Raw genomic sequence first — 25,468 nt, 5'->3', positions numbered from 1 at the left:
CTCTAATAGAATCTTGAAGAATATTGGATAAGGATGTAGGTTCAGACGTCAGTTGTATTAACTGTACTGAGGAGTTGGACTCAATAGTCCTTGTAGATCCTTTCCAACTCCGGCTTTTCTACAATTCTGAGATACTTAGTGTGATAAAGAATGGCTCATAGGAAATGAAAACTATCCTCCAAAAACCTACAGCTCACGAGTAATCCTGAGAAAGAAACAACTGTGTTCTAGTTCTGCAATTAGACATAGCTAATTAATTAATAATACTTATTGCCAGTATTGTTATTGCTCTCTGGGTAGCTAAAGCATGAACAAGGCAGAATTCATCACTGCTGCAGGATTTGCCTTATCATTGCTGTTCCACGTGATCCAAACTGAAGTCTGTCCTCCTCCCTGCAACTGTAAGCCCCTGGAGGAAATGAAGGGCTTGCAGATAGACTGCAGTTCAAGGAAGCTGAAGGAAGTGCCTGCCTTACCCATTAACACCAAGAGGCTTTATCTGCAGAATAACAGCCTGACCACAGTTTCTCCTGGTGCCTTTGACAGCGTTCTCAGCCTGGAGGAAATAAAAGTATCTGACAACCCGTGGAACTGTGACCGTCATATTCTGTATTTAAAACTCTGGATGGAAGATTTCTCCGAATCCTCTCTTGCAAACATCAGATGTGCAACCCCTGCCCCTGTGAGGATGAAGCCCTTGAAGCAGCTGACAGGGAATGAGCTGGGGATCTGCAAGAGGCTTCTCCCAATCAGAAGCCTTCAGTTCTTTTGGAGAGACCTCGTTTTAATTGGTGCAGCAATCTTTACACTTATTTTACTAGGATGGGCTCTGAAATCCTCAAAAAAGCTGGTGTGCCAAATAAAACTAAGTCAATACGCTTCCAGGCGTTCACTGTTGCGGAGACGTATCTCTAAAAGCTACAAGCTGCAATGAGCTCTTCACTAACTTGAACAGAACCATCAAACCATTTGGCCACAGGAAATATGGATGTGCAGACAATGCCAGCTGTAACAATAAGATGCTACTAACAGATCCCAGGACACAAAGCCTGGGTCCTCAGATAAGCAAGTTTCACTTCCTCTCAAAAACAAGCTTGGAATAAATGGCAAGTTTCAGTCTGCCACGACCTACTCATACACAAAGTAATATTTTATTCTTTTTACCCTTACACTGAAAAAAATAACACCGCCTGTCTAATATTGCTTTAAGCTTATTGTATTGCTTTTTTCAGAGCAATACACAGAACAGTTTCAAAAGTGCTTAGTCCGTTGCTAAAATCCATGTAAATATTTTGCTATTACATCGATACCAATTACATTTAGATGACACTCAATAATGAGAGCATGACAACAAATTGCTTTAGTTGCATAACGGCCACGTGGCTGCTTATTTTGTACCAATCTCCTTCCTGGGGTCAGTCTGCTCCATGACAGACATCTCAGCACATGGGAGCACTTAGAAGCAAAAGTGTCTTTCTATTCCCTGACCTTAGAAAACAAGTGCAAAACCTGACCACTCAGTTTGCAGATACACCTATTAAAAGCTGCGTTACTGGAAAGATTAAAACTGAATCAGCAGCGATTTGAGCCCTTACGAAATGGATCACAAACGGAAGTCCTGAAGGGGTTCTTTTAACTTCGTAGCAGCATCGTCAGACTCAGATTGCTCTGGAACTGGATCAACATCGCCACCCAATGGCTCCCTGCATCTCTCCATCCTTTCAGCATCTCAGTAACGGGCTGAGATAGTGATTTTCCTCACAAGCTGCTGTGAGCTCTTTCTAAAGCATTACTATAGGTTTTCTGAAATGAAATTTCAGATGTTACAGAAAAAATTGCTTTCTCCCGACAGAAACCTAAAGTTAGTATATGTCTGGACATTGGGCAATACACTCTCCGTTTATTTTACACACTGTGGTTAATAAATTTTAGGCCCACTTCAGGTTTTCTGCTACTACAACCCAAAGTCACAGCTCCATTACATTAAAAGCTTACATTAAAACATCCCACGTTTTCTTTCTTCCAAACTTGCAAAGTCTTGAAGAGCTTAAATGCAAATAATGATTTGAATAATCACTTTGCCGCTGTAATATCATTCTATCAATGTACAATAAAATAAAGGGGGAATAAATGCAGAGTTTCTTTACTGAGCACTTCAACATTCTGCCAACATACACACATGGGCCAACTGGTAGCACCTATACATGAACACACTGCTGCTCCATAGGATTTGGGTTGGAGCTGGAAAAAAACTGGGAACACTAATGGGAGCATACACTGTTCAAAGGGATTTCAGCTATTCCCCTTACAGCACAGTCCTGAGGTGGCACCTCCAGTCTGCAGTGACAAGATGGTGGAGGTCAATATTCAACTTAAGGAACCACACAAAGATGCCAGGACTTAGGGTCAGGTCTGTGATGAGTTGCCAGATCTGACTGAGGGGTACCACGGTTTTCAGTTTCATCAGCCACTCTTCGGTGTATGAAACTGTGATTAACAGCTGTGCTTAAGAAATCTGTTCTGGTAACAGGAAAGGTTTCTGAAGCAGGACGTCCTCTTGTACACTCTCAAAAACAGGCAAGGAAAATGGATGGGTGACTAAGACAGATAAAAGCCTTCAGAAACTTAACAGGAGAATCTGCACTGCATTCATGCAGATAATTAAGTCTTGCAAATGCATTTGAAATTTTAAATGACAAAGAATCCAGTATCCACAACTGAGTCATGTTAAAGTTTGTGGCTTCTAATACTCAAAACAGAAACTTCAAAAACCTCATGAAGGCTTTTTTTTCCATAGCATTTCATATAAAGTCACTGTATGCATTTATTTAGAAGGTCAGAACTTAATTAATTTGCTCTGTAACTTAAAATCTCAAGCAGTGGCTCTGAAATATAATACAGTTCTACCAACCAAATTCCATTATCAAATATAGAAATGTACAAGCAATCTTGCACCTGCAACAAAGGCTTTGCAAAATAATACATATGATCCATAGCAAAGACAGAGAAATATCTGGTCATGTAATTATCTTTGTGGGAGTAGTATCATTATTTGCACTAAAATGAGACTATACAATTAATTCTAAGTATTAAGAATTAATATCTCCATGAATATATCTTTCTAAATCAAAATACTTTGAAGTGCTTTCCTCAGACTCTGAAAACATAAGAAGTGTTAATTAATGTGAGAGTGACGTCTTTCTTCTGTCACTTTGTCCTGGCTGATCAATAGGATAGAATTCAGTGACCTGTTGAATTCACAGTTGCAGAGTACCTGAAACAAAGCCCAACCAAGTACCTGCATGTCTGCTCATGCTAGAAGGTTACTACAGATTGCCAAAAATCCATATGGGAACTTGAAAAGGAATAACCATGAAGCTACCAAAAAATCCATTGACTCAGAGCACTCCAATCTGGCCTGTGTTAGCTCAGTCACAAAGCCGGCTGTGGCTAGCTGTCCTGCACAGCTATCTATGGATAAATGCAGCTCTCATTCAGCAATGCCACCATCAATATACTCCATTTCACAATTCCGTCCATTCGAACTGAGATGGAAATTTGGCTTTTTTTTATTTTTTTTTAATAAAGAATGCACTAGCAAGAAGTGCTGTGCCAAATTATGACTAAAGCTGCTTTTTATTAGCATCTTAACTCATCACACAATTTAAAAGGGAGTATCTATTAAGCAGCAGCTTGTTTTGCAGATGAGCTGCGTAGCAGTTAAAATACAACACCAGACTGAGACAATTTCTCTTAGTGCACAACCAGTTTAGGAGGCAATAGGCAATCACACAGACACCGGTGCATAGGTCAGATGCACAGCATGATGTTAACTGACTGAAAGATGGCTGAGAGGCACAACACTGTGCAAGGAAAAACTATTGCCCCGAGCCTTGGACTCTGGAAACAAACCACACCCCAGCTCAGACCGAAAAATGAAAAGCAAAATGAAGTAAATTGGCTGCACTTCCTGGATGACTTAATGGAGCAACTGCACCTGCTTAATTCAGCGCATATGTAACTGTAAAATGGGCCAGAAATAATATATCAGGAAAACGCCACTCCAAAGAAATGGGGACACACACTTGTAAGTGTAGCTTCTCCAGTGGCCCCGACCAGCAGACTTGACAGCTGACACGAACGTTTTCGTGCCTCTCATCAGTGGGACCGCGACCCATCCCACCAGCCATCGTGGCACCGCGGCCCCAGAAGCGGCTGAGCGGTGACCGAGCGAGAAAAGGCGGCGGCGGAGCCGGGAGCGACGCCCATCGCCACCGGTACAGCCGGACATGGACGTGGCCGGAGGCGGCGGGCGGAGGAAGGCGGGCACGGGGCGGGAGGAAGGCGGGCCCTATGGAGGCCCGGGCGGCGCTGCGGGGGGCGGCGGGCGCTGCGCAGAGCCCGGCTCCCCTCGGCGGCGGCGGGCACAAGGCCGAGGGCCGCAGCGCCATGCCCGGCCCGGCAGTGCCGAGCCCCGACCCCGAGGAGAGCTACGACTTCCTCTTCAAGCTGGTGCTCATCGGGGACGCCAGCGTGGGTAAAACCTGCCTCGTCCAGCGCTTCAAAACCGGGGCCTTCGCTGAGCGCCAGGGCAGCACCATCGGGGTGGACTTCACCATGAAGAGCCTGGAGATCCAGGGCAAGAGGGTGAAGGTGAGCGGCGGGGCACTGCGGGGCCGCTTTTCCCAGCCGGGCGGCCGGTGGTTTGTTTACAAAGCAGAAAGAAGCTCGGCTGTTGTGTTTGCAGAGCGGGATGTGGAACTGGCAGCATCCGAAGGGGTGGGCAACGCTTTTTACATCAGCTCTATGTAAGACCTGTCTTAAGGCACCGTTCGTGGGGTGTCCCAGAAAGTGCAGCTTCTGTAGTTCTGAAATCCCAAAAGAAAATCAGCCCTGCCTCTGGCTCCTCTCGTGCAATAGGAAATCAGCCAATTGTTTGGGTGAGAAACATGACCCGATTTTCTCCCAGTGAAGTTCTCCTCACTCCGTGGCACAAACTCCACACAACAGATGTGACCTGTGGGTGCAGGAGTGTGGTCAGGCAGTAGGAAAGAGGCTGAAGCACACAGCAACGTGTGGGGGGCTGCAGTACTAAAACCCTCACCGTTCCCCTCCAGAATGAGGTCATATAGCTATCTCTGCTAACTCCCAGTGGGACTAAAAAGAACTAACTCAGTCATTGCCCAGAAAATGATCGTCAAGCTTTCGAGATGAAACATGGTAAAGAAATACAATAATTGCAGCTGAATTTTGCTCTGTGTTTGAGGAAGTAGGGGTGAAAGTTTTCTGTTGTCTCTTTCTTACACATTAACTTTGGTGAGCAGAATATTAAGCAAAGTTGTAGAAAATGGAAGAAGTGAAGGGTCAACTTTTACAAAAAGAAGATAAGTTCAACACCTAGCAAAGGTATTTCTTTTCTTTGTGGTGTTTCCACTTTTCCTATTATATATGAGGTTTGCAGCTGAACAGGAAACACAGATTTTCAGCTTGTGCCCTTCCAGGAAGTGAGCAGCTGGTAGTGAGCCTTGTCCTCTCACTCTGAAACCTGCTGACTTTAAATGCCAGGCACACACAGACTGACAGATGTGTCTGTCCCTGGTGCCAGGGGTCTCACATAGGGACTGCAGGACTAGCACTGGAAATAAAGCTAAGTCCAGTCTACTTCACTGTAGATTTATGCTACTCAAGGCAGAATCTTCCATAGGAATGAGAAGGCTTGTTTTGTGTTTAGCAAATGGTGCACAAACGAGAAAAATCCATTTTTGTAACTGGATCATCTTTAGAAGTTCTTTCAGAACAACAGTGTGTCCAAAAAAGCCCCAAGGAGCATTTAGACACCATCTCCTCCACATGCCCAGTGGCCCACGCTTCATTGTCAGTTGGGCTAAGGATAGTATTTCAACACAGCTGAGTGCGTATGAATCAGACACTTATTTTGAGATTCAAACAAGCATTTTAAAGTTAATTGTGTTACTGTCCCTTTCTGTTTAAAACCTTGAATGTTTTCACTACAGTTATATGTGCCTGAAATAGCTGGAGCCCAAGGATTTTAAGTCTAGTTTAATTTAGATGCATTTTTGTTGGACAGAGGAAAAGAAACACGTTGGGGGAGTAAAGCTGAAGGACCTGCAGATAACTTGTTTTTTTTTTCCTAACTCAAATAAGACTTTTCTCTTAAAGCTGTATTCTTACAAATGTCTCAAATGACATCTCATACACCAGTGCTTCAGCAGCTTGAAGCTGACTAAGCATGCTACATAAAGAGATGCTAGTGCCTGAGATAGAAGCCATTCACAGACAGTCCTGGGAACTTAAGCTTTCTCTGTAGTAACAAAACATAAAGAACTGGTAGTGTAAGAATCCCCAATATGTGCTAACACAGATTTGCAGAGATTTACCACTTCCATAGAGGAAGAACAAGTAAATTCTCTGTGCCATCAAGTCTGTTTCTCTTCTTGTAGTTTCTTTAAGATTATTTTTGTGAGCATGGCATGCAAACTCTCATTCATCACTAGCAAAAATGCACAGCTAATGGTGGTGCCTGTGTTGAGAAGGAGCATTTTGTAGCTGAGACCTGACTCTGTGAGATGGCAGTATTGTGCTCCTTGTATCTGTTGTAGTTTCTGTACTTTCAGAGCAACTTACATATATTCTGTACAAAATGTGTAACTACCTGGCCAACTTGCAAGTAATATTTTAGCTGTATTGTCTCCTGACTGATGGGACAGTCAACTCCAAACAAATCCCAAATTTATTGTTCAATGGTATCATATATAGTAGAAAGAAGAAAATGGGAAAAGCATAATATTGGGGAAAAAAAAAGACGAAAAAGGATAGGAATGAAGACAAAAGGAAGAAAGAGCTGTATTTACTAACATTGCTAAACAAATAATTCAATTGGTTATTACATGGAAGCAGTAATCTCTGATATCCAAAGGAAAATGCACCTCCCTTCTCAAATACTTGGACACTCCTAACACTATAGCAAACAGGAATGCAGAATGCTTAGCAAATGGTGACTCTTTGGTCTTCGAAAATGTTGTAGTGAAAATAATCAAAGGGATCAGTTTATTGTAACATTGTTGCATGTGTGAATGTTACTTTAAATACAATGCTATACAGAGCTGACTTTTTTTGCTTTTGTCAAAGACTGTATAAATTAAATTGTAAGATTGTTTCAATAAGACTGAAGGAGGAGTATTGTGATTTGCTAGACACACTGTTGGTTTAGAATCCTCTAGCGTAGTCTTTGAATCCACCATTTCAGTGCTGGAAAACTTTAAGGAAGTTGCTATGTTTTGAAGAATTAATAGCATAAAGTGGCATTTCTATCTGTGCAATAGAAGTTATTGACTGCAGGATATACCTACTTATTAATGCTGCTTCACAAATCTTTAACTTTACAAAGGTAAACCTGGATTCCTGTGATACTTTAAAGGAATTGGGAAAGTAATTAATAAATTATGTAGGAAATAAGGGAAGGGGAATTTATTTACTCTTTAAGAGTCCTGACACCAGTTGTTAAGCATTAACCTTTGATAAACACTATGTTTATCAATGCAAGATGAGTGCACGTTAAACCATTTGATAACACTAAATTACTGTGCTCTTCGGTCAGTCTATCAGCCATGATTTTCATCATGGTCAGTTTCTGTGGTTGAAACTCTGCTTTCTTTGAGCCTAATCAGACAATCACAGAAGCACCAACGTTGGAAAAGACCTACAAGTAACTCCATGACTCTCATTAAAACAGCTGTTTATGTACAGTTCCATAAGACCACGCAGATCTGGTTTAGATATATCAGACTCGTGCACACTGATAGATCAAATAAACAGTACAAATACTATAAATCTGAAACATCTGCAGAAAATATGAAGTGCTTACGAGGCTTCTGGCTTATCTTACCATCCAAGGAGCGTGAGTGCATGCAAAGCTATGGAATGTTTCCCTGTATTTTTGCCCAGTGTTTTCTTAGCAGAACCACAAGAGTCCCTTGTGCACGTGCTGTCAGATCACAGAAGTTGACTGTACAACCTTGTGTATTAGGGTGATCTACTCTTCTAAGTGCAGAGCATGTCTCTTTCTATTTGCTTTATTAAACATTGATTGCCTGCCATCATTTATTTTCATGCAGATATATATGCATTTTTCAATCTAAAAAAAAATAGAATCAAGAGTATTTCAGGTTGAAAGAACTTCATGTCTTTCATCCAGCCTCCTGCTCAAACTAGCCAGCTTTGAGAAAATACCAGGTTGTTCAGGGCCTACGCTGGTCTGGTCTTGAAAATCTGCAGGGATTTTGACTGCAAAGTGTTGACTCTTCAAACAAAAGAAAAATCCTTATTTTTCAGTTACATCTGTGAGTGAAGCCATATAGTGAATCAGATTAACAGCTGCCAGTTTCAGCACAGAGAGGGCAAGGATGTGCAGCCGGGAGGGCAAGTCTTTGATGACAGTGTAGCCTCAGTACAGCTTAAGCAAATTATGTCCTTATTTGACAGACTTTGAAACAGAGTGATCGCTCACCTGGCTCCTTCTGCAAGAAGTGATGGGAGCAGTGGCAAACAGGCCTGTCAGGTGGTATGTGTGCTTATGGGTTATGTCACAGATAGAGCTAACACATACTGTAGTTTCAGCATTGGAAAAAAACACAATAAATAAGATCTCGCAAAAAACCGGAACGATTCTGTCTTTACTTAAAAAAGAAATTATAATTAGGGAAGCATAAACATCAAAATTCTATGAGAAAGAACCTACCTGGAGCGCATGTGCTGGGAGGAAGATTGCTGTTTGAGCTCCTCAGAAGATCAAGCCTCTAGTCTGTGCTATTCCCAGCAGAGATTCAGGGTTTCAGCAACTTCAAACATTTAGTTCTGTGAACGCACAGACATAAACACTTGAGTAAAAAATGTCTGGGAGTGATGTAAGAGCTTCCTGATGTCACTGCGTAGGTCTAAACACACCAAAGTGATAATAGTCTGCTACAGCAGATTGCATCGCAGATCACCAAGTGGAACTCAAAGCACCTCAGTGCGAATATTGTTATCCTTAAATCATGTTCAAAGGACATGAAAAGTGTAATGCCACAATGTGTTACATACAAGGGAGATTTATGACAGGGCTACTGAATCAAGTCCCATCTTTTGACTCAGGAAAACTTAACATATTTTAAAACCTTTACTAGCCAGTGTGTCATTGCATGCTTTGTTTTATTTAGTTGCAGATCTGGGACACAGCTGGCCAGGAGAGATTCCGAACTATCACACAGAGTTATTACCGCAGCGCCAATGGAGCAATCCTAGCCTATGACATCAGCAAGAGAGGCTCTTTCCTGTCCATTCCTCGCTGGATCGAGGATGTGAGAAAGTATGCTGGTTCCAACATAGTACAGTTACTGATTGGTGAGTTAAAATCACAGAACAAAAATATTAATGCTCAGTACTACAGGATACCGGGCAGCGTAATAGTACCTATTGATAGTTAAAAGTTTTGGCTCCGCTTGAAGTCAAAATGCATGTAATAGAGCTGACTGGAATTCATTTATTTATTAAATCAGAAAGTGCTGATTCATCTGACAAATATGCTTAAGAAGCCCGTCTGCTTTGATTAAGTTCTTTTAAGCATTAGGCAGCTTTGTATCAGAAGCCAGCTTTTAAACCCTTGTGTCTTAGTGGTGAAGTGAGTACCCAAGATACCCAGGTTCTGAGGCAGAGCTGTTATGTAGCTATTCTGATGATTACAACTGTAAGGTTTCTAGGGCAAGAAGTTCCATCATATTAAGCAGACATGTTTTGATGGACCGGTGCACCCACATCCTTCAGAGGATTTCAGAACTTGAGTGAAATCAGAACCCGTCAGTTCTCTGTTTTCTTCTCTGCCTTTTTTCTCACAAAATGTCTTCAGCTCTGATTTCTACCCCACTTTTCTTTCTTTATAGTCTCCAGCCATCGCTCTTCAATCCTATCTCTTTGGGTACTGACTTTTTCTGTTCTATGTATGAGTCACAGAGAAATACAGGTTGGAAGGGTCCCATGGAGATGATCAACCTCCTGCTGATAGCAAGGCTGATGTCAGGTTGGTCAGGGCCTTTTCAGTTGAATTTTGAAGATCTTCAAAACTGGAAATTCTACAGCTCCTCCCAGTGCCATGACAACCTTCTACCAAATGTTAGCTCTGGCATTAATAGTCATCATAAATTTCCCTTTCTTATTTCCAGGAAACAAGTCTGACCTAAGTGACCTTCGAGAGGTTCAGCTGGAAGAAGCTCAGAATCTGGCTGATCACTATGATAATATCATCTGTGCCATAGAGACCTCTGCAAAAGACTCCAGCAACGTGGAGGAGGCTTTTGTGAAGATGGCTACCGAGCTCATGATGAGGCATGGAGGCCCCATGTTCAGTGAGAAGAATACTGACAGCATCAAGCTTGACAGCAAAGACGTTGTAGAAGGCTGGGGGTGTGGTTGCTGATATGAGCTAGGTGAAATCCCTGACTTTACTGGAATTTAGATGGTGCTTTACCCTAATGCTGAGTAGCACAGTAGCCATATTGTCCTCCTTCTGTGAAACCAGCCATTCTGTAGAAGTTAGACACAATCCTGGTTGCTTTGGTGTCTTGTTTTTGTTTGTTTTTTTTTAAATAAGGGGACTGCTGACAGACAGTCCTAAAGTTAAGCCTATTGAAAAATTTAATCAGCATCTTTCCCTGCCGTTTCCTTTTCTGTAACCATCATGCCAGGTACGAAAGTGGGAAATAAACCTTCAAAGCGGTGATGCAGGGTAGGAGACAGATGGCTGGAAAAGACTGCCTCACATCCAAGGTACTGAAGCACTTAGCATGGGATTGTTGGCAAAGGAGGTTACTTTTAGAATAGACAATGCTTGACAGCATCTCTTCAAATCCTCAGCGCTCCACCAATGGCCAGAAAGCCTAGAAGTGACAGGGAGTGTCTTTGATACAAGCATTCCAATCTTCAAAATACCCACAACTACAGGACCAAATAGCAGTCATCTGTCCAAGGACACATGCATTGCTAGCTAGTAAAGGAGCAGGCCCAGGAAGGGCAGCCTTCTCTCAGGTTGTTTTAGGTTTTTTTTCATTTTCTTAAGTTATCCTCTTAACAGATAGCAAAACCACCCTGAGCGATATCGCATGACTTGCTGTCAGGCAAGGTTGGACCAGTTTAGTAATTTTAAACACAGTCTTGAGGAGAGGTTAAACGTATTGCATTTGTTACTGTTCGCAGTGACAGCTCCCTTTTGCAAGTGAGCATCGTGGTTTTGCCCTCAAGTCTGTTAATTTCATTTGAAACTCAAGACCTGCACCACTGGAACGGGAAGTGGAGAAACCTTGAACTGATTGGTTTGCCATGATCCCTTGCCATGTGCCTCACGGTCATATACAGGGTTAATTCTAGTCATACATTTGACAGAATGTTACCAGAGTGTTTATTGTTAAGTGGTATAAGTAGGATTCGGTTGATTTTTAACTATCTTTTTTTAAATCTAATCTGGGCATGTAATTAGAAAGAAGACCTCCTCATAGTAGCTGAGACTGCATGCATTGAACCTTTTGGTTTTATGAGTCTAGCATCTTCATGAGGGATTGCCTCCCACCTTTGTACTGCTCTGCTTCTTTCCCTGTCACTAATTGCTGTTTATTTCTTAAAAACAGTTAGCAGGGAAGATCTTTTAATGTTGATCAAAACTCACATTAAGTAAAATAGATTTCATAATCATAGAGTTGTCTTTCAGATTCAGCTCTGTACTGCACGTTGTAGATACAGTTGGTACTGATGGCAGCAGTCCTCCCTGGATTTACATACTGAAGCACCTTACAAACTCTGATTAGAAGAAGGAGCAGACGCAGGCTTATCTTTAAATCTGCGCTTAAAGCGAAGGCATACAGAAGTGACAAGTGATTTTTCCAATCCAGATACTTTAAAGTAGCTCATTTACACAAAGTTCCCACATGAAGTGAAGTCACTTTGTTCCTTTTGAAAATCTTGGGTCAAAAGACCAGGTGGATTGGTTTGTTACTGGGGCTACACCTGTTTTTAGCCATTCAGCACATCCAGTATCATGAAAGTCTGGAAGACTGAAGAAAGGGCTAATAGATCCTAATTTCAGTGTTATTCATTTTCATACAGAAATTATTAAATCATTCCTTGGTCTTTCTGTCTGTGGGTTTTTGTTGTTTTGTTTTTTGGTTGGTTTTTTTTTTTTAAGTATTAGGATTATTGAAGAATTGCTTAAGCTTTGTATCCTGTTTGCTTCTATTCTAAGGGACTAGATTTCAAGTTTTATAGTTCTAAGACTGGAAGGGCTTTGCATTTTTCACTTAGCATTGTTTTCACAACCGTAATGTTTTATATGGAAGGGCAGATTAAGCCACAGTATTCAGTAGCATTTTGGAGACATACCCAGTAGCATTTCCAGGACATATCCAGCTCTCCTACATCCCAAGATAGCAGGCAGTGAGTTCCCACTGGGAGCTAAAAACCAAAAATTAGAACTGTCCAAACTCTAGAAGTCTTGCATTCCACTCCCAGGAAAACTTATGCAGACAGTCCAAGCTAAAATTCAGTTCTGGTTACTGTTTTTCCTCCTGGTTTGATAGTCCTTAAGCTACAGAATACTGGCAAGCATTGGACTTGTCATAACTTTGTATAGTTTACAGCTTGTAGGTTACAGTCCTGCAGGTCAGCATCCACAAAGCTCAGCCTCCAGTATCTGCAGGGTTAGTGCCAAATTATTTAATCCATGTGGATAAAATTTCACGTGCATTTAAGGACAGTATTGCTACTACTCAAATCAGCCATTTACACAGTAACTCAAAACTGGAACAAGACACAAAAGTAACACAGATCTTCCAGTGCACTAAATGGAGAAATCCACTTGCTTAGTTTAAAGTCCCATCTAGTAAATGAGCAGCCATAGAGCAAGGAGCTGACCTTTCCTTAGTATCAGCTCCCATTTCTCCTTTATGCTATGGCTGAAGGCTGTGACTCTGCAGGTCGAGTTTGTCTCAGTCAGAAGACAGGAGATACATCCAGTGATTTGTTCGCTGCATTTTCCAATGCCGACCCCCACTGGTTCAGATTTGATTTTTGTAAATAGACTATGGCTTCATGTCAGCTTTGTCCTCCAACTCTAAAGGCTGCCTGGATGAAGAAGGCGAGTAGCAATAAACCTGAGATTTACAGGTAAAAGAAATTGTTTCAACTCTCAGGTTACAAATGTGCACTGATGTACATCAAGTGAATAATTCAGTAGCACATGATTAGAGTTCACAGCATAAACTTCTGCCAAGAGCCCTGTTTACTGGCAGCTGATCATTAACAAGACTATGGCACACTGCCTTTAAGCAGATCTCCTTGGCTGACCATGTATTTATCATTTTGTTTTGGCAGTGCCCAAAGTGTGCAAAATATTACATCAACACAGAAGGGAACATTGATCCCTGCCCTATAACAATTAAGAATGGAATGCAGAGGGAAATACTGAACTGCAATCATCAGCAGAATGTGGTTCCCAGGAGTGTGGGCAGTGTTATTCTCTGCACTGATTTTTTATTTAACCTCATTTTACCTCCCATTAGCCATCCAGTCCATCATTATGGATGGATATTTTAAGTAATATTTATAATTAGGTAAACATTGTTTCAAATAAATGTAAACCTAGAAACCTGCTAATATTTGTTTTGCAAAACAAGTTTTATATATAAATTAAAACATTTGAGAACAGAAAAGTCCTCATGATTTTACTATTCTCAGTATAACGTGCACTCAAAGTGCAGGTGAGGGAGTAACTAAACCAAATGAAGCCCTCTTTACACTGCAGAGATTTCTTAGAGCTTCATGAAAACTGGAGCTCTTACTCCATTTTTTTCTTTGACTTCAGAGGAAAACCAGATTTATATGAAGAACAGATTGTCATATGTATTTAAATGCATTACTTCAGTAACCCTTCACATTCTTCATACATCTGAGCAGTATGACGCTCAAATAACCTCAAAGCCTTTCCCTAGTGCTTCCCTGCCATATTACTCTACTGAGATTTACACCTCTATCACTTAATCTCATAGCCAGCCAGCATCGGGTTCACTCTTTGAATGCCTTTCGCCATCTCATGTCAGTCCTGAGGGAAGTGGGAACTCTTCTCAGATCCAATAGTTCTTTTTCTCCCTAGAGGAAGAGATGTAAAGATCTGGGAAATATTATCTCAGTTTTAACATTGTAGTATTTTTAGTGCTGACCAGCCCGCTGAGATTTTGGTCTGAAAACAAGCCTCCTGCATACATTAGTTTTGTTGGGCAGGTCACATTAGTTTTCTTTCAACTCTACTGAACATAGTCACAGAACTATTCAAAGCAGCAAAAATCTCAGATGTGAGCACTTAAATGCAGCCCCCACCACATACTTTAGAAAAAAAAAAGAGCTATTCCACAACAAGACATTCTGATTCCCAGCACCTGTTTAGCCCTTTGTGCCCCTTTTTATCATGTCATTTTAGTCTGAAGAACATAAAAGCATTTTATTATTATTATTATTTAATTTCCTTTGCTCTTATTGACTTTTTTCAACAAGGATTTCTGTCACACTAATACTGATAATGGCAGGTACCCTGATTACCTCTGTACCTTTAGGTGTGACTGAAGGCAGATTGTGTCAACAGTTGCTTTGTTTTGACATACTGATTTATATGAGGCCAATGGAAAACAAGTTAGCACTAAGTTCCTAAGAACAAGAAAAGTAAAGCCTGCACCTGCGTCAGCCAGCCATTATCTCATTAAATCTGGGCAGTTTAGTCAATGATTACTCAGTTTAAAGCAGGTAATTTCCTTCTCGTAGTTCAAGTAATACACCATAACAACAGTTACAGGTTTTCCTGCTTTTATATTTCTGATGTTTAAATTCTGGATTATGATACTAGGAACAAAAGTTCCCCTACTAAGTTTATTCTTACTCAAACTAGAGCATAGTTGGCTGCACTGTAGGAGCTTCAGTCTTAGGCCCCCACAGTCTCCAAGACATCTGAAAGGACACATTATTCAAATGTAAGAACTAGGTGAAGAGATCCAAGTTTCTGTAGATTTTGACTTAGGTGAAGTACCTTACGTATGAACAACACTGGAGCAAGCTCAATAAAGGGAAATGGTTATAATATCATTCATGGAAAAGGCAGAGCATACTCATTCTTTGTTTTTCATGTTAATTCCCTAATTCAATGCTATGCATAGATAAGGATTTTCCCCTTTGTAAGTGGTATAAAAATAGATAGGTATGAAAAGTGTTTTGGTACTTGACAAAAGAAAACTCTATGTGTGTCTTTTTAAAAGAGCGACGTACTGATGAGTAACTGCTAGAACAGCCTGGTGGTGTAACAGGAGGATTCAGTCGGTAGAGTTAAGTGCTGAAATGGCACTATGTGAAACTACCATTTCAAAACCTTGGAAGCCAATGCATGAGATCAGGCACTGCTTCACTTCCCAGGTATGGCATAGTACAGGTACTGAGCAGAAGGTGAATTCAGTTATTTGTAACTGTTTTAAGATTTTATGTTGTTTTTGTGCAGAAATGTGAAGATTTCTGATAGTCAGACGCACTCAGTGCTTTCAACAAACTTTTCCCTCTTTTGTGCCTCGCTCACTGATACCTGACGGCTGTGACACCCAGTCCCTGAGGATGCACAACTCTAGAGACTCAACAGCATTCAAGTGAGTTTGGCTCATACACCTGCCAGGGAGAAAAAACAGATCTCTAATTCATATTGAATTCATTCACTACATTCTGAAACGATTTGAAGGGTTTAGAGGATAACAGTGTTAAAAATATTCTGCATTTCCTAGGACAAATCTGTAGCTGTTTTTCCAAGGTTTCCTCGAGAGATGCAGGCTGTATGTTTGTAATCTTCACTAGCTACTTCTCTTATTACAATACTGACTGGGTCACTTGGAATATGAGGAGACAAGGAAGCAGGCTTGCATACTACAGTAATTTTTTATACTTTACCTTCATCTATTTATGAATTTATTATGAAGAATATTTTTAAGCAGATATGAAACCTGCTTTATGTTGTGAACTGTAGTCTAGTAGATACATTGTACTGTATATCGTTCAAAAGATTTAATTAAAAGTAAACATTTGGCAATTAATATCTTTTGTGGTAATTTCAATCCATGTAATTTGCTGTAGCTGATTATCAAAGACAAAAACAAACAAGATTAGGAAATTCTGTATCCTGTTCTACAGTGCTGTATGTTCTCTTAATTTTAGAGAAGATAGTTCAATGTATTCCGTTAAACAAGCAGTACTTGACTCTTCCTCTTATACATACTTACAACTGCCCATCACCTACATAAAGGCACGCACATAAAATGGATTCAGTCTTCCACATTAGAGAGGTGCAGATAACTTCTCCTCAGTGTTTACAATTAAATGTAAACAATGTGGTTAAAACTGCACCTTCCCTAAGGAAGTTTTCTGCCATCTTTGCCATTTTGAATACACGCTGATCTGTTACTCACAGAACTGACCACACACTCCTTTCAGAAACTTCTGATGTTCAGCTGCTTGAATGCTGAGGGCAGGATTTATCCCATCACCCCCAAATCCATACTTGTATATACGAAATACCTGAATACAGACTGTGTTAGTCAATGATCAGAACCATCGGCCTCAGCAAGTTCACACTTCCAGCTGTCTGTGCAACCAATGTAACTGAAAACAACACGTAGGTGCATTACTTTCAGATGTTTCTGCACATTAGTTTACGACACCAAATTCAGTCATTACAACAGAGGGATGATGTCTCAGTGTCACCATGTGCTGACACTGTGAGCCTGGTAAACTACATTGAAAATAATTGCTTCTAGGAAGTAATTTACCCTATTGAGATTCAAATGTAGGCACTGGGAACAGAAGTCACTTCCAGTGGCAAAATCAAAGCTTAGAAAAGCGTTTGTGTGAATCATTTGTTAGCTTTCCTTTCTATGCATCACTCTGAAGCATGTTCTGAACAAGGAAGAGCTGACACAGAGCTGGCAAACTCCAGTTCTGATCTCTGCAAATGCACCCACAAAACAAAGCCCAGATGCTGCAGGGCCTTTCAGCTGCTGCTGCCTTTTCACATTTCACAGGAAAAATAAACAAATGTCACTTATTGCCCCTGTTTATTTCCTCGTTCAAGAAGCCCAAACAATTCTTAGATTTAGAAAAACATATCAACTCTAAATATAACTTATGCTAAGCTGGCATATTTCTGATATGTTTGCAGTCACCTACAGACAAACTTGGGGAGCAACGTCTGTTGATTTCAGGTGCATCACTGCCAGGGCAGAACGGGGCTGACAAACACTGACCGAGGAAGGACTGAGTGCTCAGCATTTATTTGAAACCAAAAGAGGATGGAATGAGAATCTGACTGCATCCCAGCACCTGCCATTTTTGAAGCATTTTACCAACTTACTTACTTACCAATGCGGGGTTTTGTCCACGAGGATGAAGAACATGAAATACCCTGGGACTCAAAGAACAGTGTAGGGATATCGACTTCGACTATTACTTCTACAATACATGTGAATAAACAAAGCATGGAGATGAGCCCCTCAGTCCCTGCGGCGCCCTGTCCCCGCTGAGGTAACCCAACATGGCGGGCAGCCAACATGGCGGGCAGCGCCCCCCACGGGCCGCCTTCAGGTACCGACAGGGGTACGGCACCAGGCCCAAAAACGTAGGGCCTGCTACAGAGCGGTCGTTGCTTTTTTGACGTTTAAGAGTTCCAAGATGTGACATAGTTTTATTTTAAATCACAATGGGGGAAAAAAAAGGGAGGAAAAATTGAAAAGTGAATTCTTCATTAACTTCTATGTTTTTATTCCCTGCATCACTGAAAGTCTGAAACAGTTTCCAGTAAGAAAGGATTCAGCAACATGCTTCAGTACTGAAACAACACAACTTTGGTTACCCCATGTCCTGCAAAGCCTTAACAACATTCCTTACTAAAAACATTTGGCATGCTTCATAAGTAGTTGGTGCATTACAGAAAAGAGACAAAGAAACAGACATGTATTCACTTGCTGTAACAGTAAGAAAGGACTGCTGAAATAGCTTCCCAGTGAATAAAAATAAAATACAATACTTGGAGCAGTGTCCTTAAACTAAGAACCCTGCATCCAGCAAGGGATGTTGAAAACTACTTACAAAATGTGAGTGAGTTAATCAACAAACCTGGCAGTAGTAGAAGTGACTGGAGTGGTATGCAAACAGAAAACACAACAAAAGCCTGACTTAATGGTGACATGAAGAGGACTTAGATTTTGATTTCAGGATAATAAGCAGCGTAGAAGTTGGCCAGGAAGGCATTTCTCCTTACGCCACCAGCTGTGAGTGTTTGCAAGGCAGCATTCTGCTACTTCTGCAAGAAATCCATGAAATAGAAGACCCCCAGATTTGTTTGTACCATTTCTTATTTGTGAACCTAACAGATCCCACACCTCCTGAGGTGATTTTACATGATACTTCTGTGTAAGTTGACTTCATTTTTAAGCTTTTAATTGACTCAAGTTTTCCAAGCGTTAAAGGACAGACACACAGCTTATCTCACAAGTGTTATCTCACTGTGCTATAACCAACACAGAGGACATTTTCAAATACATCTTTTGGATTAAAATTGCTAGAAGTATTTTATAAAAATAAGGTTTTTTTCTTTTTAGAAATGAAGTTATAAAAATCCATGAGCCAAACACATAACACTGACACACAACAAAACACATTACACTCAAGGACAGTCAGCTACCACGGTGGTACAAAGCTTCAAGTAAACCAGTAGGCACTTTTTGCCCAGATAGCAGTCACTCATCAGTGGAGAAATCCAGCTGGAATGCCCAAAACAGTGTCTAAAGCTTTCCAAAATTCCCCACAGAAATGCAAATAAAAAGGCAACAACAAGAGCCCAGGAGTTACACCACACAGGACACTCACTATTCGCTGCTTTCCCTTTATGACTGTTCAGTTAGCAGGAGCTCCAAAATTTGTGTTAACAGCGCAGCCTTCATCAGCTTATACTGGCATTTCTTTTAAGGCTTTGTGTCAGAGTGCAGCAGCAATGCAGGTCCAGATATGCTGGAAAAATTGGAAAGCAGGTAAAAAGGAAGGCTGCACAATTATCTGAGCGAGTACAGAGATAGAACATCAAATTCAACCCTTATGTGAAGCAACACACTTGAAAGAGTGCTTGTTATTTGCAGAATAGCTACTGTGCTCTGTATCAGTCTGTAATCATGTGAATGACCAAAGACCTTCAAGAACTGGAAAGTAAGTCTTTCAAGAAAGGAAAGAATGAATGGTCACACAGGAATTTAAGTACCAATAAAACATAAGCAATGATGATAAATTACTACTGGAATACCTAAAATAATGAGTAAGATACAAATAAAAGACAGCTAAAGCAAGAAAGTACAGTTTGAAATACTTAAAAAGTATTATTTATACTTAAATAATCTTAAATCAAGTATTTTAAACAGATTTTTTGAATTTATATAGTCTTATAGTAAGTATATTAAGCACATTAATCTACTTTCATATTTATATATTATGTAAATTAAAAAATAAAAATAAATAAATAGAAAGGAGTTTGTGGCATGATTTTAAAGCACAGTTTAGGGGAAGAACAGCATAACACCAAGCAGTCCTGAAGAAATCAAGTCACCTCAATTAGGAGTAAAGTTCTCCAACTGGAAGATCAGGTCTACAGCAGCATTAACGTCTGGTACCACATGATCCGGTTCTACTAAACCAGGATCAAACCTAAAATCTCTGTGGCCATGGAATACCATTTCAGTTCTGCTCTCCGTGGTATCCAAGGGCACCTCCGTGAGTGGGTTGTAAACCCCAGTACAAACAAGAACAGACCTACAGTGGGTAGCAGCCGAGGATGCCAGTTCATTCTCCCAGCTGTTATCTATCTCATCACCCTGAGAGAGAGCAGCAGACCCTCTACCTCCAGCAACTTTGGCCTGAATCCACGTTTTTGAGCCTTTTCTGGAATTCTTCTCTTCAAGATAGCGATTGTACAGGTTAGCACCATAAACATCAGTCATGAGATTATCCCTGGAAATACAAATAGTACTTCAGTCAGCAGCACAGTTTTAGTTCTCCAGTTTCAAGTATATGAGAAGACATCAAGGTTTTAACTACATATTTTGCGTTTTCCATAACTTCCGTTGGAGTTATTTACACAGGAGAAAATCCACTTATATAGCAATTTTATTATGCTATTTCACTAACCCTGACATTTAATAGAAGTGAAAGTGCTCCATACTGAAACTTCCAGACTGGGATAGGGCAAAGGGGAAAGCAAGAACAGGTATTAGTAGTCCATTAATGAGGTTATTTTTCCAAGCATCTGGGAGACTCTGGAACAATCCTTAATAGAACAGAGCTTTATCTCATTCTATTAAAATGATTCTACAATGTCACTGCACACATAGGAGTATATGAGCAAGTTCAATTATACTTCAAATCAACTCTAGCTCTGTATTCCTTAAAATGTCACGTACTACTCAAAGCTTGTGGGTGTTAAGAAAACAAAACAACCCCCTCACAAACTCTTTGTTAAAGGCTTAAGAAGAGACATAAAACTTCCCTTTCATACTTACACAGAAATGGGACAAAGAAACATCTAAGAATTAAGTTGAAGGTTAGAAACAACAAGGCACGAAAACATCACGAGGACAACACAGCACTAACCATTTTCAGTCGTGACATAACGGGCCCAACCGTACAAAGAGTTGTGTGTTTCTATGTTTCAGTATTTACCTTGCAAGTAATTTCTTGGTGTACTCATTAAACCTATAATTTCTTACCCAACAGCATAAAGAGTTCGAATGGGTTGCTTCCATTGCCTTTCTGCTGCTTGAGCCCTGATAAGGTAATCTGCATACTGGTAGGTCAGTTCACTAGGCTTGCCCATTAAGGCCTCGTATTTCAGATCTTTGCCAGTAATCTTCTTGTAAATGTTTTCCAAACACACCATGAATGTCCCATGCCCAAACCTAAAAGATGGAAAGACATGACAGATCAAACTGTATCAAGTACCATAAAGCCATATAAACATTTTGTGTGGAAATACTGACCATTAATTGTACTGAAGAAGTGAGGAAAAACCTAAGATGCCACATGCCATACCCACATGGTATTATAGTTGCACTTACCTTGGAGACTGTGCTTCAGCTACCCACATTAGATCCATATTACAAGCGAGTACAGGTATATGAGGGTAATTCTCATGGTGATACGGATTTCCAGGATAGCCACTCGTCAGCAAAACATCAATTATCAGCTGAAGGTTGGTTTCCCACCTGACGGGCTCCCCAAACAAAACAACAGCTATAAAATCAAGAAATACATAACAGAGTTAACAGGGCACCATACCACCTCTGCTACAAACGAGGCTAACCATTAAATTGATTTAAAGGTGACAAAATGATATAATGTTTTAATGTTTCCTGCTCATTCATAGAAGAACATCAGAAGTAACATAGCTCCCAATGCAAAACCTATAAGATTAAGAAATTCTTTGATTCTTTGCAATGGCCAAATAGTTCCACAGCACAAAATATTAACTTATAAATGATACTTCTAAGTTCTCTGTACCTCTGTGAACTCTTGAAGTTCATGTACAGTATTGAAATAACCCATCAGTCATGTCCCTTTGCTCGGTATGCTGAAAGAAGACACTTCTTACACTACAGCTCTGAGGTGACCCTCCTGAATACTGAGAAGTCAAGACCAGTCATTTTTGAACATGTCAGTTCATTCTTAATACTTAAATGGAATTCAATAGCAGCCTCCTAAAGGAAGATAAAAGAGGAACACAGACCTCCCCTTCCTATTCCCATATTCAAAAACACATGGCTGGTTTTACCACACCTTATACATTCTGTGTTAATAACAGATGTCACCAATGAGGAAGTTTTGGAATTGTCATACCCAACTTCCCAATTTGACCAGCAATCTGAGAATAAATTCTAATGATAATGAAAAGTACAACAAAGATATTCCATCTATTAAGGGATAGTTGCAAATGAAGTAAACATAACTGACCCTCGATCTTGGGAAGCTCCACAGCAGAGGAGAACTGAAATAAGAAAAAAAGTGAATGTTTTCTACAAGATTAAACATCTGCTACTATTTTTAAGAGAATAAATTCAAGTACAGTTCCCACAGTTGCCTTTTGCAACACTGAAAGGAAACGCACTATTTTAGTGTGGCTACTGCTCCAGCAACCAAGGCCAGTTTACTCTGAAACCTGCATTTCAAGTTCTAAACTGAAGCCTAGCAGCAAATGGACAGCAGGCAAGTTATCGCCTATTATATTCAGAAGGTCCAGCTTACTTCATCTTCCGTGCATCCAAGGAAGTCAATAATGCTTCCAAAACAGATTTTGAATTAGATATCTGTAATGATCGCACAGCAGTGAGTTACAAAATGCAAACACTCGTTAAGGAATTACCACTAGCAGGAGAAAAACTCTGCACAGTTGTCCTTGGAAAATGTCGCAATAAAACAAATAGAGAAGCAGGAAATAAAAGCAAAGTCACAATGAAACATGAGACAACACCACCAGCTCTACAGTTCAAATATTGACCTCCAGTGCTGAATGTTATCTAATGACCAAACATTTAAAACACAGGCTCACCAACACGTCAGGTGCTCTGTCATGGTCAACGACATCCAGCAGCGGGTACCGCTCCCGCAGCATCTCAATGGTGACAGGCTGGCTGAACCCCAGGCTGGCAGAACCCCAGTTAAGGACACAGAATGGCTTATATCAAAATACTTTACAGCTCTGTAACTCAGTTTAGATGATTAGTGTTACCATGTGCTGCTTATCATCTGATAAAACAGACTATTTAGAAATGAAAGCAATATATCTAAGACTTTTTCATGCATGAGATAAATGATCACTGCTTCATTTACAGAGTCCTCTATGTCTGAAGTCTTAAGACAGAAATGGCTCAAAATGGCTCAAAAAGCCGGCTCAAAATACAAGACGAAGTGGAAGGCGATACTCAACACCTGCAATACTCCCAAGATTATCTTTACACAGACATAAAAAGTCAACTGCCTAAGTTATATTATAGGAAGAGAACACAAACCCTTGTGCCAAAGGCTCACTACATATATATGAACTAAAGAAATAACAGTCATTTTCCCTTCCTCCTTAAGGACATAAGAATAAGGTGAAAAAGTGTAGAACAAATTGAAGCAAAAAAAAAATACAACCAAAAAACAAATCAACCACTTTCAAAACAACAAGAACTACCATAGCTAATTAGTGAACTCTCAGTACTGCATTCCTAGCGTTGAAACGTTTGGCCTTCTGAACTTGATTAAGGAAAACACTTGAATGGAAAGTCTTTGTGTTCTTTTAAAGATACTCCTGAGCAATGTCCAGAAGCGGCCCTTGTCCAGATACCAGAACACATTTGGGATGATAACGTTTGAAGATCCGCAGCGGGCTGTGTGACATCATCACTTGGTCCTGTGAAACCTGTTTGGAATTCAAGAACAAATAGGCGCACATTGCTTTTCAGAGAAGTTATTTCTGCACAGACATAATTAACAGGTGTGCAGATTCTGTGAGTTACAAAGCAATCACACATATCCACATAAAGCCCCGCTGGATCATTTCCTTCCTCAATTTCACAGCCTGAATGACAATGTCCCAGAAAAAAGACATAACTACGCTACTAATGCATAACCCTTCCAATTTCCACAGTTCCTGTACTCAGCACAAACACAATGCTCTCTAAGTTCATTTAGAAAACAGATGGGAACAGAAAACTCAGAACTGCTTTAACTTTAACTACGGTGCTCAAACAGAAACTCACTGAGCGTGTAATGGAAGGTCGTGCATTAGACACATTCACCACAAGTAAGTAATTCAATATGTAAGATTCAGGCTACTCACTGGAACTCCCAGTATATGGGACAACTGATCTGCTTTCTTCTGGCGCAGGCAATCCCCTGCATTGGTGACAAACACTACGGGCACCAAGAACTGCCCCTGAGAGTTAACCAGCTTCTGAAAGGCTGTTCTTGCAGCAGGAATCGGAGTCTTTCCTCGTACCAGCACACCATCAATGTCAACAAGAAACCCAAAGGATGGCAGTACGTTCAGCTGCGAAAATGAATTGAGAAGCAAGAATACATTGACACACATATCTGATAAATTCCTCTCCCAGCCCTGAAACCGAGCCCAGGGCTTTAGGTTCACCACCTCCTCTGTCAGCATTTGATAAACAAGGACTAAGTTAAGCATGACAGAGAGCACAGGGGTGGAACTCCGGTCCGTGGAGCCGGGGCAGCCTTTTATGTTGAGGCTCCCTGAAGGGACAGGCTGACAGAACCCACCCCCGGCACCAAAGGCACCTTCGCCTTGTGGAGCAGCACTTTGCTCACCATCAATTATTCATCTGATGCATTTCCACAGCGCTGGGACTGACGCCGCCGCGGCTGCTGCTCCTCTCCTCGATGAGCACTTTCCCCAAACCACGAGTTCTCCCACAGAGCCCAAACCAACGGAGCCGGCGCCTTAAAAGCAGCGCGGTGTCACCGAGATCATTATAATGTCCGGCGTTACGCACAAGCGCAGCCCTTTGCTGCAGGCAGCACAAACACCCATCCCCACGCCCAGCACAGCCCGCACCGCGCTCCGCACAGCGCCCAGCAGTTCCGCAACCTCCTCCCACGCCCGTTTCGGTTTCGTTCCGTCTTGTTCCGCCCCAGCTCTCGCCCACCTTCCCTCCGCTCCCCGCAGCCGCCGTTCCGCAGCGCTGCCCTCCGAGCTCCGACAGCCGGACACGCCGCCCCGCCGTGCCGCCCCCGAGCAGCGCCCGGAGCGGCAGCACCCGGCGCATGGCGGAACCACCCGGACGGCAGCAACGCCGACACCGCCACCACGGCTTCAAACCATGGCACCGCCCCCGAGCCAGCCCTGCGGAACGCCCCGCCCCGCCAGGACGCCGGGTACCCGCAGTGATGCTGGATAATGCGGGTGGAACTGAGCTGTTCTGCCCACCAACCCCAGACGGAGGGTTGAAATGGACCCCGGGGCTTTTATGCAGTGGGTGGGGGCTGCCTCCAACCAGCAGCACCGAGCAGGAATGAAACAAAGCCAGGGCACTTCTGAAACACAACAGCATGTGCAGAGCTGCAGAGAACACAACAACCTGAGCTGTATAATTTAAAGTTCCCTGCATTCAGACCCAAATGACAACGTGGGTCACTGGAAGCCCCTCAGCAGACCCTGTGCTGTGCTGTCTCTTACCACTATACACAGGCTGTGAGCAGCAGGGGATGCACAGCTTCACAGATCACTGCATGTCTGGCTGTTTATGATCCCATCCTTTCACTGTGATTAAGGAGAAAATGATCCTTTAAGCCAGAAAGAAACAAGACA

General features: G+C 41.5%; 4 protein-coding genes across 7 annotated transcripts in view; 2 read left to right on the top strand and 2 right to left on the bottom strand.

The window, feature by feature from the left end:
• CFAP92 (cilia and flagella associated protein 92 (putative)) overlaps nucleotides 1-17,568 on the bottom strand; it is a 76,415-nt gene extending 58,847 nt beyond the window's left edge. The window contains exons 1-2 of the mRNA XM_015874714.2: nucleotides 17,479-17,568; nucleotides 8,759-8,874 (exon numbers count right to left, since the gene is read on the bottom strand). The gene's annotated coding sequence lies outside the window, so the exon portion shown is untranslated. The remainder of the gene's footprint in view (nucleotides 1-8,758; nucleotides 8,875-17,478) is intronic.
• On the top strand, nucleotides 308-934 carry GP9 (glycoprotein IX platelet). Its single transcript, XM_032447295.1, has one exon. The coding sequence runs from the start codon at nucleotides 308-310 to the stop codon at nucleotides 932-934; it is 627 nt and encodes a 208-aa protein (XP_032303186.1).
• RAB43 (RAB43, member RAS oncogene family) lies at nucleotides 4,365-12,178 on the top strand. 2 transcript variants are annotated; one of them, XM_015874739.2, is made up of 3 exons: nucleotides 4,365-4,653; nucleotides 9,225-9,402; nucleotides 10,218-12,178. In XM_015874739.2, exons 1-3 carry the CDS (start codon nucleotides 4,450-4,452, stop codon nucleotides 10,469-10,471), a joined length of 636 nt encoding a protein of 211 aa, XP_015730225.1. In that variant the 5' UTR covers nucleotides 4,365-4,449; the 3' UTR covers nucleotides 10,472-12,178. The 2 variants fall into 2 exon arrangements, with proteins under 2 accessions (XP_015730225.1, XP_015730224.1); XM_015874738.2 differs by having other exon boundaries at nucleotides 4,367-4,653; nucleotides 9,219-9,402.
• Nucleotides 12,253-25,419, bottom strand: LOC107319677 (haloacid dehalogenase-like hydrolase domain-containing 5). Of its 3 annotated transcripts, none has more exons than XM_015874728.2 (9): nucleotides 24,807-25,316; nucleotides 23,978-24,187; nucleotides 23,445-23,557; nucleotides 22,703-22,796; nucleotides 22,108-22,141; nucleotides 21,216-21,390; nucleotides 20,868-21,056; nucleotides 20,003-20,112; nucleotides 17,854-19,125 (listed from the first exon to the last, which is right to left on the bottom strand). In XM_015874728.2, the coding sequence occupies exons 1-9, from the start codon at nucleotides 25,266-25,268 to the stop codon at nucleotides 19,058-19,060; spliced, it is 1,455 nt and encodes a 484-aa protein (XP_015730214.1). In that variant the 5' UTR covers nucleotides 25,269-25,316; the 3' UTR covers nucleotides 17,854-19,057. The 3 variants fall into 3 exon arrangements, with proteins under 3 accessions (XP_015730213.2, XP_015730214.1, XP_015730215.1); XM_015874729.2 differs by lacking the exon at nucleotides 24,807-25,316 and adding exons at nucleotides 24,469-24,600; nucleotides 25,337-25,419 and having other exon boundaries at nucleotides 17,857-20,112; XM_015874727.2 differs by having other exon boundaries at nucleotides 12,253-20,112; nucleotides 24,807-25,314.
• Nucleotides 25,420-25,468: the final 49 nt, after the last annotated feature.

Source organism: Coturnix japonica, chromosome 12, assembly GCF_001577835.2.
Source record: "Coturnix japonica isolate 7356 chromosome 12, Coturnix japonica 2.1, whole genome shotgun sequence".
NCBI lineage: Eukaryota > Metazoa > Chordata > Aves > Galliformes > Phasianidae > Coturnix > Coturnix japonica.
This window is presented reverse-complemented; position numbering and strand designations above follow the sequence as displayed.